An 11,778-nucleotide genomic window follows, 5' to 3' on the forward strand; every position below is an offset into this window, starting at 1 on the left:
GGCTCGCGCGACAAACGCATGATCTTCTTGTGCGCACATACACACAAAACAAACATATGTATGTGTGTGTGTGTTGTAGATATCGGGATTTGTTGAGAAGCTATGCAGGGAGAACGAGATGCACACAAGTGCGCAAAGCAATGAGTGAGAGCGAAGCACACTCTGCACATGCATGCACACATATGTTTTTGGAAAATAAAAACTAACATACATATATTAAGAAAAGGCATCAGCTGCAGCGACGTTTTGCTCTGAGCGTGTGTGTGTGTGTGTTGGTGAGTCCATTCTTATTGCAATAGAAAATCGTTCTGGCTTTCTGGCTCAGTTGTCCGTTGTGCAGCGCAGCGCGCGGTTCGGCGGTCGGTTCAGTTAAACGCATTTGCACGGCTGTGCGAAAACAGCAAAAAGCCCGAAAACAAATTTCAATTAGTGCACAGAAAGAAACAAAAATCAATGGCATAGGCGAAAATTATAATTATTATACAATACAGCATATGAAACTGACCTGTGCCCAATTACAAAATTGTGTCACTGGCGCAATGTTTCTAAAATGCTGCAGTTGCACAAACCACTAAATTAGGCGCACAGTTCGGTTTGCACGCTCAGTATTAACTCCAATTCAGACTTCCAATCAGTTGCGAGCTGGCAGCAAGCAAAATGGCAACAACTGATATGACAACAAAAACAATAGGACTATCAAATGTGGGCAACGGCAACCAATATGTGGAGGACATTGAGTATTTGCGCCAACTGTTTCGAGCTAAGAATTTGGTGAACTTTAGCATTGGCCAAATCGCCTGCAGCGCGGGCAGCAGCAGCGGCGACAACTACATGTCCTTGGTGAAGCGTGTGACAATCCATGATGCGGCGGGCGATGATAGCCAAATGGGTATGGAAGCTGTCTAAGCTGGAGACGTAGTCAACACTGGCAACACTGGAATTGCACTCAAGCTGCGTTCAGCCTATTGATTAATTTTTGTTGCTCGCGTTGTTGTTGTTGCCGCACATTTAGCGGCGGCGTCAACTGACCTTGTTATACGAATTCTAAATGCAATATACATAGATATACGATATGTAATATATATTTGCTAAAGGTCAACACGCATACTCGCCCACACATACACGCTCGCACATACACATACACATGAACATGGACGGCAACTGAGCGGCTCTCTCGCACACACACACACACACACTCACAAGCATTCTGACAAAGAGCAAACAGTTTCATTCATAAATTTTACTATGCCGCGTAAACAAAAATCAGCTGTTTTGCTTGCAGGAGAGCGCGAGAGAGTTGCATGCGTTGCTCTCCTCGCCGTTTTGTTTTGTTTTGTTTTTGATTTCGTTTGTTTCTTTTAGCTGCCGCTGCGTCTGCCATCTGCTCAGTCATCATCAAGCGTCAAATTGCTAGCATCTCGCGCCGTCAGCTGTACCGTTGCGGGGAGGCCTTCACAAATGAGATTAATGTTTATCAGCACGTGGTACCGTTACTCTGCCGCTACAGTCAGCAGCCGTTATTTCCGCAATGCCACATAGCCGCCCTCGATGATGGAAGCCCGAGTGGCGAGCCCATCATTGTGTTGCAGGACCTCAAAGCACTCGGCTTCCGCATGAAGAATCGCCTGGCAGGTCTGGAGCTGCGACACTGCCTCCTTGTGATGAAGGTAGACGAGCTGCTACATCCCAATCAAACACAACATGCACCGATGTCTTGTTCATTTTTAGAAACTGGCGCAGTTGCATGCCGCTTCACTGGCCGCACAGCATCTGGAATCGGCGCATTTTGCACAGCAGTGCGCGCACATGACGGAAATTGTATACTGCCCGGATGCGGCGGAGTTCTATTCTCGCATACTGGACACATCGGTGCAGCAGGCGCTAGACAGTCTGAATGCCTCTAATGCGGATGGTAACCTATCGGCACCCATACGCCTCATCGAGCAGCTGCAGCCGCATCTGTTTGAGCAACTACACCGAAGCATTATAACGGCGGCAGCAACTCCGTTCAGCGTGATCTGCCATGGTGACTTGTGGGTCAACAATCTAATGTTTCGTTCGCAGCCCGAGGAGGTCATCTTTTTTGATCTACAGGCCATGAGACGCACCTCGCCCGTGTTTGATATACTTCACTTTATATACACCAGCACGCGCCGGCAGCTGCGCGATGTGCACACGGATACATTGCTAGCCGCCTATGCGGAGGCTCTGCGTAAGGAACTGGGCCAACAGCTGCGTCACACACCGGCGGCCAACCATCTGAGTGAACTGTGCGAAACCTTCTCGCTGCAGCGACTCAGCGAGGACTATGTGCGTCACGTGCATTACGGATTGGCCATATCCATGTGGATATTGCCGGCGGTCACGTTCGATCCCAATAACATACCCGATCTGGATGCGATAAGTGAGCTGAACTTAAATGGAAAAGAGATTAATTGTACGCTGAAGCTGACGCCGGAGTATCATCTGCGCATCAGGGAGTTGGCGCTGGAGTTCTACGAGCATGGTTATCTGGGCGTGTAAATAGTTGTAGTATTAGTTATATCTTCTTCTTAATAAAAATACAGCCAATATGTTAATTAAGACAATTCGTAATCTTAAATCTTTATCCTGGTCGGGATCTAGGGCAGTATAACAGGGGCAGTTACAGCAATTGTAGCTTCCTTTATTACCAATAATTCCTCACTATTGTAACTTAAACAAATTTTGTCGATAAATGTTTGTTTTGTGTTGGCTGGTTGTTGGTTTCTATACTTAAAAAAAAGGGCCGGGATCTAAAAGCAAAAACAAATAATAAACGTTCAAGCTGGTTGGACGTTTTTATAAAAGCAACATCAACATGGAATTTCATTAGGGGCTTCAAGTTGTGATCGTGCAGCTGAGGTCTCACTTATTGCCACCTCCGCCCCAGCCAAGGAAGCCCTTTACAAAGCCCGTAATGGAGGCACCCTTCTTGCCGGGCGATTCAAGCTTGTCCTCCAGGGATGGCAACTCCAAGTAGTTCATAGCCAGATCGAAAAACAGCGGTTTGCAGGGTATGGGTTCCATATCGGGCGTCAACTTAAAAACATTCGGCGCCCGGGTGTGCAGCGATTGGTCCTCCTTATATTGAGAGAGGCGCTCGTACAGCGGTTTCGTTGTTTTCTGCGATTTAGTTGAGACACCGCCGACATCCTCGCTATTGTCATCCTCCAGCACGCTGTACGCGTGTGCCGAGAACTTGCTGCCATCGATTGAGGAAACCATTTTCTTTAGCTCCGATTGTAGCTGGAATTCGGCACAGGAGCGGCCCTTGAGCGCATCGTTAGCATAGTTGGAGGCGCGTTCGTATAGCGCCACAGCCTCCTTCCACTTTTTCATATCGATCAGGGTGAGCGCAATGTAATAGCAGCGGAAAGCCTTAAATGTAAGCGCCAAATTGGCCACCTCGCTCTGATATTGAGCATCCTCTTCCATGCCGCTAATTAGCTGCATTTCGGTGACATTCTGCAAGATGATCTCGTATAGACGCGCCAAATCCTGGGGGCGCACGCGTTTGCCTTCGCTTTGAGTCTGGGTTCGCTGCTGATTGGGATCAACAAAGTTCAACTTGGCCTGTGAAAATAAATTGACAGTTAGATGGGAGCAACAATGAAAGTATTGGATCTTACCTGATCAACCAAACATAAATTGCGCTGAAGTGTACGGCTATGGCGTATGTAGCTCAAGTAGGCCAGCAAGTATTGCACACCCGAGACAGTTTGACCTGTGGTCAGGGAACGTAGTTTGGGATCCTGTTTGATCTCGTCCCGCACTGCCTGAATGGCATCCTTGCAATCCATTAATATGCGCTCGATCAGCTCAATCTTAGCATCCAATTTCGTGGTTTTGGCCAACGATTTGTCCAGCTCCTGGGCGCTAAGCAAAAACAGTCGCACCTTCTCGGGGCGCACGGTGACCTTACGACCACGCCAGTCGATCGTCTGCAGGCCCTCGCTGCTCTCTGATTTCGTTTGGCTAACAAGCACATCAAGGTTCTCCAAAACACCCTGAGCACGCAGCTCAAGAATTTCATCAATGTTGCCGCCGCTGGCACCGCCACTAATATTGTAGGCGCAGTAGCGCAAATTGGGCGTGAACTCATTAACCTTTGCGCGATACAGCTCCTGGTCGTCATCGGGAAGCGCCTTGGCCAAGTTTTCATACACTACCTGGGCGCGTTTTAAATGCTCACCTGCCGTCTTCCACAGCTGCAGCTCAAAGTGCAGCGTACCATGCATCCAGGCTACATATGCCTCGCACTCGAGCTTGGTGCGTGCATCGAACGCCTCCGTCTAAAATATCAATTACTTATACTCTGATAGCAACAAGTAGGCACATTGACTTACATTGCATAGCTCCTGCAACTGAAGGGCATAGAAACAGGCGCGTCGCAGCTTGTTTATCAAGTGAAAGCGCTTTCGTGGCTCTGTGTTCGCTTCTTGTTTCAGCTGCATGGCGTAGGCCCAGGCCCGCTCCGCACTGATAAGCGGTATGTGTATGAAGCGCTCGTCCGCCTTTTTGCCCGTCAGCTGGGAGAGCGTTACATCGCGACGCTTAAAGTGACGCTTGTCACCCTGGGGATACTTAAGGGCCTTGCGCAGACGACGAATGCGGCGTGTGCAGTAGCCACGATAGCGTTGATAGTCACCATGTCGGAGGCCGTGCTGTTGCTGTGCATCCTTGATCATATGCAGGACTGTAATGTTAACAAAAAGATGACGATTTTACATATGCACACTTTTTTAGGTTAATTGTCATCGCAGCTCCCGTGCCGTGGGGTGCTCAGACTCACTTTCGACGGTGAAGATTTTCACTGGCTCCGGCGCAGCCGTGCCACTGTCACTTTTCTCCACACTTTCTGCATTATTCGGATTCGGCTCTTCGACGACCATTATTAATTTATCAATGCCAGCAATACACCTACAACGTGTAAATATTCACGGATTTGTAAGAAATATACGAATGCACGACGGTCGGGTCGTCAAACGTAAACGTCATCATTGTTTTCGATTCTAGTGGTGGTACTTTTTTGATTAAAAGCATCGATATTTTACAAAGACAATAATATTAGTAATTTAAGACATCTGTTAACTAATTGGCAAATAAGTTTATACATTTGATTTATTTAGATAATTTCTTGATCATTTCGAATAAATGTTCATTTATTATATGTTTGTTTTAATTCGCATAATTAAAAGTCATTCGCAGTTATCGATGCTTTCGTTATCTGTTGCCTTTACCCACCGCTAACAATTAGTATCGTGCACTCCCTTTGAAACTTGTTGGCTGACAACGCAAGAGCGTGCGATGACGTTCTGCCTGTTTTAAATCAATTTTAGACAAGTTTGCAGGTAAAATATAAGTGAATTAGTGCATAAACATAATAACGGCATTTCGCTAGACGAGGCAAATGTCACAGTGCATTTAAATTTGTGCTCTTGGCACTTGTTTTGAGGTTATACTTTCACTGCACGCAACCCGAGCGCCCCAACTGTCGCCCTTCCCCTGCTTCACCCCCGCACTGCACTAGTTTTGTTTTGACGGCCCTGTTTTGACATTTGCAACGTTGACAGTGCGCAGATCCGTATGAGAATTGGGGAAATTTATAGCTCAACAATCATTTTGTTTTTCACAGCATGTCGCGCAGGAAGGAGCACGAGGAGACGGACAAGCAGACGCGTATTGCCATTGTCAGCGATGACAAATGCAAACCGAAGCGCTGTCGGCAGGAATGCAAGAAGTCCTGTCCAGTGGTGCGCATGGGCAAGCTGTGCATCGAAGTGACGCCCACATCGAAGATAGCCTCGCTGTCCGAAGAGCTTTGCATCGGTTGCGGTATCTGCGTCAAGGTAGGTGGCTGCTGCCATGTGGCCAGAGGGAACAAATTGACAAACAGCTGTTAATCGAATTTCTTTGCAGAAATGTCCCTTTGAGGCCATTACAATCATCAACTTGCCCAGCAATTTGGATAAGCACACAACGCATCGATATAGCAAAAACTCGTTCAAGCTGCATCGCTTGCCCATTCCTCGACCAGGAGAGGTGCTCGGTTTGGTGGGACAAAACGGTATTGGCAAGTCGACGGCACTGAAAATTCTTGCTGGCAAGCAGAAACCGAATTTGGGAAAATATGCGAATCCGCCCGACTGGACCGAAATTCTGGCCTATTTCCGTGGCTCCGAGCTGCAGAACTACTTCACTAAGATATTGGAGGACAACCTAAAGGCGCTGGTTAAGCCGCAGTATGTTGATCAGATTCCTAAAGCGGTGCGTGGTGCTGTGGGCGAGCTTCTCGATAAAAAGGACGAACGTGATCTGCAAACGAAAATCTGTAACATGTTGGACCTATCACACATTCGCGATCGTGAAATTTCTCAGCTGTCTGGTGGAGAACTGCAGCGTTTTGCCATTGCCATGGTGTGCATACAGAATGCTGATATCTTCATGTTCGACGAACCGTCCTCGTATCTGGATGTTAAGCAGCGTCTGAACGCTGCCCTGACCATTCGCTCGTTGCTGCATCCTACCAAGTACGTGATCCTTTAGGTATTCACTACCACTTGCTATTTAATTTTTATGTTGACCTCCACAGATTCATTATCGTTGTGGAGCACGATTTATCTGTGCTGGATTACTTGTCAGATTTCATTTGCTGTCTGTATGGCGTGCCCGGCTGCTATGGTGTTGTGACTATGCCTTTCTCGGTGCGTGAAGGCATCAACATTTTCCTGGACGGTTTCGTTCCCACGGAGAATATGCGTTTCCGTACGGAGTCGCTCACTTTCAAGGTATCCGAATCGGCAACGGAGGAGGAGATCAAACGTATGAATCATTACGTTTATCCATCCATGGTGAAAACGTTAGGCAAATTCGAGTTGACCGTTGAGAAGGGTCACTTCAGTGATTCTGAGATCCTGGTGCTGCTGGGCGAGAACGGTACGGGCAAGACAACGTTTATTCGCATGCTGGCTGGTAATCTGCAGCCGGACGGTGAAGTTGAGCTGCCCATGCTGAACATCTCGTATAAGCCGCAAAAGATTTCACCCAAATTCCAAAATCATGTCCGTCATTTGCTGCACGACAAGATTCGCGATGCATACGTGCATCCGCAGTTCATTGCGGACGTCATGAAGCCCATGAAAATTGAGGAGATCATGGACCAGGAGGTGCAAAACCTCTCAGGTGGTGAATTGCAGCGCGTAGCTCTGGTGCTCTGTTTGGGCAAGCCCGCCGACGTCTACCTTATTGATGAGCCCTCTGCATACTTGGATTCGGAACAGCGTCTGGTCGCTGCCAAGGTGATCAAACGGTGCGTATTGCTATTTTCATGTTATTTTTCTGGGTTTCATTTAAACTATTTAACTTTTCAGATATATTTTGCATGCGAAGAAAACAGGCTTCGTGGTGGAGCACGATTTCATTATGGCCACCTACCTCGCGGATCGAGTCATTGTTATTGAGGGTCAACCCTCGGTGAAGACCACTGCCTACTCGCCGCAGTCTCTGCTCAATGGTATGAATCGATTCCTCGAACTGCTGGGCATTACTTTCCGACGAGATCCAAACAACTTTAGGCCGCGCATCAATAAAAATAACTCGGTCAAGGATACGGAACAGAAGCGCTGTGGACAGTTCTTCTTTCTGGAGGATGAGGCTTCGTAATGCATCTAGTTGCGTTTTGATTGCCGTCAGCTTTGATAGAGGACTCGGTTTTTTGTCGTTCGGTATCCATGCTATCGCGTTTTTCTTTCTAAAATTGTCTTTTTATTGCATTTTTTAAACAATGAACACATCTTTCAACATTATTTTTGTTACTTTTGTGCAGAATTATAAGCAATCGAGCATATTGGGAGTTCTTAAAAGTGAGTTTTTTACACACACCGAAAATAAACTAAACACATAAAAACAAATACAATAGGAAAAACAACTTTGTATAGTGAAAATAAATTAATTTAATTTTTAGAAAACGGCAAAACACACCGAGTTTTATTTCAAAATTTTATTGCCAAAATTAGTTCCGACTGCGTTTGGTTTTGAAGCGCAACAGGTGGCCGCGCTGCACGGTGAATGGCAAATTCTACCAGGGCTGCACAGGCAGCTTCGAAAAACGTGCCATCACTAAATATTTGCTTGAATATTTGGCAAATACGCATATTTATTGCACTTAGTTAGTAATTAGCATAGTACACTCAGAGTACGCACAATACAAATATGTAAACATTGTAAATTACAAAAGAACTTCTATGATTTCAAATACGATCACAATTCGAAACAAACACAATATCGTATCATACTAGCTATAAACATTTATATAAATAATACATTTATAGATTCACATATATATAAGCAACGGCTTAGTTATTATTTTTTTTTTTAATACATATATTACTATTCATTTATAAACGCTTTCGAAGCATTTCATGAATGCGATTCAATCAAAATGTACAAAACACCAACTTTTCGAAAAAGGCAAACTTTTGAATTGAACAATGCTAAATTTGATCGGCGGCTAAACCGGATTTAACCATCGTTAAGTACTAAAGTTAGTTAATTTGCAGACTTATTTTACTAAAATTCCATATGAGTAAATGCGTCAAAAATTGACTCAAATTTGATGATCTTATGTGCAATTTTTAAGAGAGCTTTGTTAAAGTACATTTAGAGGGAGAGAGTGAGAGGAGATCGCATTTTAATTACAATGAGAGAGCTTCAGATTAAAACTTTCATTTAAATAGATTATGTGTTGTAATATGGACATTTAGTCAAAAATATTCGGATAGTCTGTTTCGATCCAAAATCAGATCAGTTTTTGTGTGTGTTTCCGGTTCTTTTCAGCAATTTTCAGAAATGGAACTTTTTAAGACTTATTCGTTAGTGTTGAACTTTATACAAAATAAGATTGAATAATTGAGTAAAAATGGCTACAGAAAGTATCAAAAATAATTGTATATGCTGTATATAAATATGGTATTAGAGAGACCCAAAAACATCTGCCCAATGAGGTAGACAACAACTCATGCATTATCCACATCATTTCCATGTGCCCCGATCTCCAGACTCAGTTCCATTGCCTGTTTGCGCAGCTTGAATGCCTTACGATCAATAAATTATTTAATAGTCAACTATAATAACATACTATAGCAAGTAGGAGATTTACCTGGCTTCTGAGCTCCTTTTCGCGGGTAACCAATTCCTGTATTTGTGCCATGGTCGTTGCCAAATTGCGTTGATCAATCACCCAGCGTAAATAGAGTTCTTTGCATAAATACAAGAAATGAACGTTTACAAAACTTTACGTCATGTTATTTTGGAAACAACTCACCGCTCCACAATTCCAGGCTAATGGGTGCCACAGAGGGCCAGATAACACTGGCATTTGGCTCGTACAGGGGATTAAGCAATGTCTGCAACACATCTGGTCGATTGAGGTACGACCACAGGCTGGTGGTCCTGGTGTGCACTTGGAGCTCGTGTCGCTCCCGTTCCGAGTCGCACAGAAAGGTGCCATATTGCGAGAAGTAGCTGTGCTCGAAGAGCAATATGAGCAGCTGCGTGCTGAACTCAAAGCTGCAGGGAAACTGCATGTACAGCTGATAGATACAATCCAGAAACAGAACAAATGTGGCGCCCGAGTTCTTGTTGCGCATCTGATGCGGCGTGTAACAGGAATAGCGATGCCTCGATGCGAACGGATGTCCCGCCTGGATCCACTCGCGCTCTATCAAAGCTTGCAAACTGCAGAATCCACGTAATGTATAGTTAATATATATGATAACTGTGTACGCCCATTACTAACCCGCGCACAGTGCGACAATCTGGATTTAGAATGATTTGCACCAACGATGTAACTATCAGCGTCGAGTCAAGACCCTTGGCGCCGTGCACCAGGACTGGACTGCCCTCCTGGTCCAAGCATTGGGCTACTACGCAGGAGGCATTCAACGAATTGAGCACCAGGCTTAGCCAGCCGCTATTCTCGAGACGCGATAGCCACTTGTCCGTGCTGCAGCCAGTGTCATTGCAGGCCTCAATCAATTTGGCAAAACTGTCCAGAATGGAGGCCGGATAACTGACATTGCCGATTGAGCGATTGACCTTCTTCCACTGAGAGTAGTGCAGGTCCGTTTCAGTGTTGGACTTGCCCTTGCCCCACGTGTCCACAATAAAGCCCTTTTTACTGCGTCCCAGCACCAGATTGAGTATGGCCTCGTCGGCCCGGCAGCGCTTGATGCCCTGTATGGACAGTGGCTGGGCGCTACGCATCAGAGTAGCCTGCGTGCGGAACAAACGAAGATAAAGTTAATTTAATTAATCATCATCAAACAGATGAACAGATGTAATTATACTTACGCCATTTTCATGCCTGTAGCTGAGCAATGGGAAACGTCCGCCGTCTCGAAAGGCAGCGGAGAGCGCGATTTGCTCGTCGCTAATTGCTTTAGGTACAATCAGTGTGGCGCCATATGTGGCACAGACGCCGAAGTCTTTGTTGACGTGGCTGATGCGCCACTCGCAGGCGGACACGCTGCTGCCCACCAATGCAGCTGCTGCGTCCAACGCAAAGCCGTTCTGCAGCGGATGAGGTATGCTGCTGGTGCTGCTGCTGCTGCAGCCCACAGCTGAAGTCGAGGGCATGCAAATTGATATATTTGCAACGTTCGGCGATGAGGCACCGCCCATACTCATGCCGCTGATAAGTTGTGCGAATTCCAGCTCCGGTCTGCAATATAAATTTGTTTTAGTGGCAAATTGAATGAATTAAATATATATATATATATATATGTAACACACCTGAACATTGTGAAGCCGTCCTCCAGTATGGAATACATGGGTCTGTAAAAGAATGGATAGTCGAGCTCTGGGTTTTGTATTGCACTGAGCGCCTCCAAGGAGGCAGCCACATTAAAAAAGTCTTTGGCATATTTGATCTCCAGCGATATAATGCGCAAATCCTTGCACTTGAGCGTAATAATGCCGCCCATGACAATGTTCTGGCCCATGCTCGGCTTCTTCTCCACGCAGTCGATGTTCTTGTGCAGCAGCTGGAAAAAAGGCACATTGTAATTCAATTAACTCAGCTAATGGGCGCCACTTTGCGCTTCACTGGACACTTACCCATAGCTCCTGCGTGTTTTCCTGACGTGCGCTGAGCAATAAATGGTGACCCGTTATGCACAGGGTGCCCTCAACTGTTGCATTTGCTGCATTCGTGTGCAGGAAGACCCCATCCAATTTGGGTGTTTTTATCAGATCAGCGAACTCCATGTCATCCAGTCGACCGCCCCTTGACCAACACACAACGCACAAATTATGGCTGACCACCCACCGAGCGGTGATTTTGTTCACGCTAATTAACTTTTTGCATTTTGCCTGTGGTGCTGCCGCAGCGGCTGCTGTGCTGTTGTTGTTGTTGTTGTTGTCGTCGTTGCCACTTGATTGCTTCTTCTTCTTCTTCCACTACCCGCCTTTTTCCTCTTTGTTGAACTGTCAACAGCAGTGTGGGCGTTGCAATATATATATATAAACGCTATGCTTACGTTACACGATTGCTGCACATGTGATAGCACTTGTTACACACACCATTAACATTTATGATTAGTTGCGTATTAAAAATGTTGCTCATAAAGCATTTTGGTAAGTTTTGCAGGCGATAACGGTGTGCTGCCATTCACAGGGAAACGCGGACACGCCGCGAAAAAAGCACACACAGCCGTCGCCATTTATGTGCGGGCAACGGCGCAGAAAAATGTTAGCCAC

At 45.9% G+C, this 11,778-nt stretch overlaps 4 protein-coding genes across 4 annotated transcripts; 2 read left to right on the forward strand and 2 right to left on the reverse strand.

Moving 5' to 3' along the window:
- Window positions 1-339: 339 nt before the first annotated feature.
- LOC6624186 (uncharacterized) lies at window positions 340-2,588 on the forward strand. The gene is made up of 3 exons (XM_002047834.3): window positions 340-889; window positions 1,363-1,667; window positions 1,729-2,588. The coding sequence occupies exons 1-3, from the start codon at window positions 658-660 to the stop codon at window positions 2,521-2,523; spliced, it is 1,332 nt and encodes a 443-aa protein (XP_002047870.1). The 5' UTR covers window positions 340-657; the 3' UTR covers window positions 2,524-2,588.
- A 56-nt stretch (window positions 2,589-2,644) lies between these two features.
- Srp68 (signal recognition particle 68) lies at window positions 2,645-5,025 on the reverse strand. Its single transcript, XM_002047835.3, has 4 exons — window positions 4,814-5,025; window positions 4,368-4,717; window positions 3,651-4,313; window positions 2,645-3,594 (listed from the first exon to the last, which is right to left on the reverse strand). The coding sequence occupies exons 1-4, from the start codon at window positions 4,911-4,913 to the stop codon at window positions 2,887-2,889; spliced, it is 1,821 nt and encodes a 606-aa protein (XP_002047871.1). The 5' UTR covers window positions 4,914-5,025; the 3' UTR covers window positions 2,645-2,886.
- A 221-nt stretch (window positions 5,026-5,246) lies between these two features.
- pix (ATP-binding cassette sub-family E member 1 pix) lies at window positions 5,247-7,826 on the forward strand. The gene is made up of 5 exons (XM_002047836.4): window positions 5,247-5,372; window positions 5,657-5,870; window positions 5,941-6,551; window positions 6,614-7,330; window positions 7,392-7,826. The coding sequence occupies exons 2-5, from the start codon at window positions 5,658-5,660 to the stop codon at window positions 7,681-7,683; spliced, it is 1,833 nt and encodes a 610-aa protein (XP_002047872.1). The 5' UTR covers window positions 5,247-5,372; window position 5,657; the 3' UTR covers window positions 7,684-7,826.
- Window positions 7,827-8,753: 927 nt separating this feature from the next.
- Window positions 8,754-11,698, reverse strand: LOC6624232 (myotubularin-related protein 9). Its single transcript, XM_002047837.4, has 7 exons — window positions 11,137-11,698; window positions 10,813-11,063; window positions 10,372-10,741; window positions 9,818-10,293; window positions 9,344-9,756; window positions 9,179-9,276; window positions 8,754-9,113 (listed from the first exon to the last, which is right to left on the reverse strand). The coding sequence occupies exons 1-7, from the start codon at window positions 11,284-11,286 to the stop codon at window positions 9,036-9,038; spliced, it is 1,836 nt and encodes a 611-aa protein (XP_002047873.1). The 5' UTR covers window positions 11,287-11,698; the 3' UTR covers window positions 8,754-9,035.
- Between the last annotated feature and the right edge of the window lie 80 nt (window positions 11,699-11,778).

The sequence above is a fragment of the Drosophila virilis genome, chromosome 3 (genome assembly GCF_030788295.1).
Source record: "Drosophila virilis strain 15010-1051.87 chromosome 3, Dvir_AGI_RSII-ME, whole genome shotgun sequence".
Classification (NCBI taxonomy): domain Eukaryota; kingdom Metazoa; phylum Arthropoda; class Insecta; order Diptera; family Drosophilidae; genus Drosophila; species Drosophila virilis.

Excerpts from the sequence above, each read along its gene's own strand:
- pix (XM_002047836.4), top strand. The coding sequence starts at position 5,658 with ATGTCGCGCAGGAAGGAGCACGAGGAGACGGACAAGCAGACGCGTATT. Across the intron at positions 5,871-5,940 it reads GTTGCGGTATCTGCGTCAAG|AAATGTCCCTTTGAGGCCAT; the intron begins GTAGGTGGCTGC and ends ATTTCTTTGCAG. Across the intron at positions 6,552-6,613 it reads TCGTTGCTGCATCCTACCAA|ATTCATTATCGTTGTGGAGC; the intron begins GTACGTGATCCT and ends TGACCTCCACAG.
- LOC6624232 (XM_002047837.4), bottom strand. The coding sequence starts at position 11,286 with ATGGAGTTCGCTGATCTGATAAAAACACCCAAATTGGATGGGGTCTTC. Across the intron at positions 11,064-11,136 it reads AAAACACGCAGGAGCTATGG|CTGCTGCACAAGAACATCGA; the intron begins GTAAGTGTCCAG and ends CCTTTTTTCCAG. Across the intron at positions 10,742-10,812 it reads GACGGCTTCACAATGTTCAG|ACCGGAGCTGGAATTCGCAC; the intron begins GTGTGTTACATA and ends TTTATATTGCAG.
- Srp68 (XM_002047835.3), bottom strand. The coding sequence starts at position 4,913 with ATGGTCGTCGAAGAGCCGAATCCGAATAATGCAGAAAGTGTGGAGAAA. Across the intron at positions 4,718-4,813 it reads GAAAATCTTCACCGTCGAAA|TCCTGCATATGATCAAGGAT; the intron begins GTGAGTCTGAGC and ends TTAACATTACAG. Across the intron at positions 4,314-4,367 it reads AGTTGCAGGAGCTATGCAAT|ACGGAGGCGTTCGATGCACG; the intron begins GTAAGTCAATGT and ends TTGATATTTTAG.
- LOC6624186 (XM_002047834.3), top strand. The coding sequence starts at position 658 with ATGGCAACAACTGATATGACAACAAAAACAATAGGACTATCAAATGTG. Across the intron at positions 890-1,362 it reads GGGCGATGATAGCCAAATGG|CTGCCGCTGCGTCTGCCATC; the intron begins GTATGGAAGCTG and ends TGTTTCTTTTAG. Across the intron at positions 1,668-1,728 it reads ACTGCCTCCTTGTGATGAAG|AAACTGGCGCAGTTGCATGC; the intron begins GTAGACGAGCTG and ends GTTCATTTTTAG.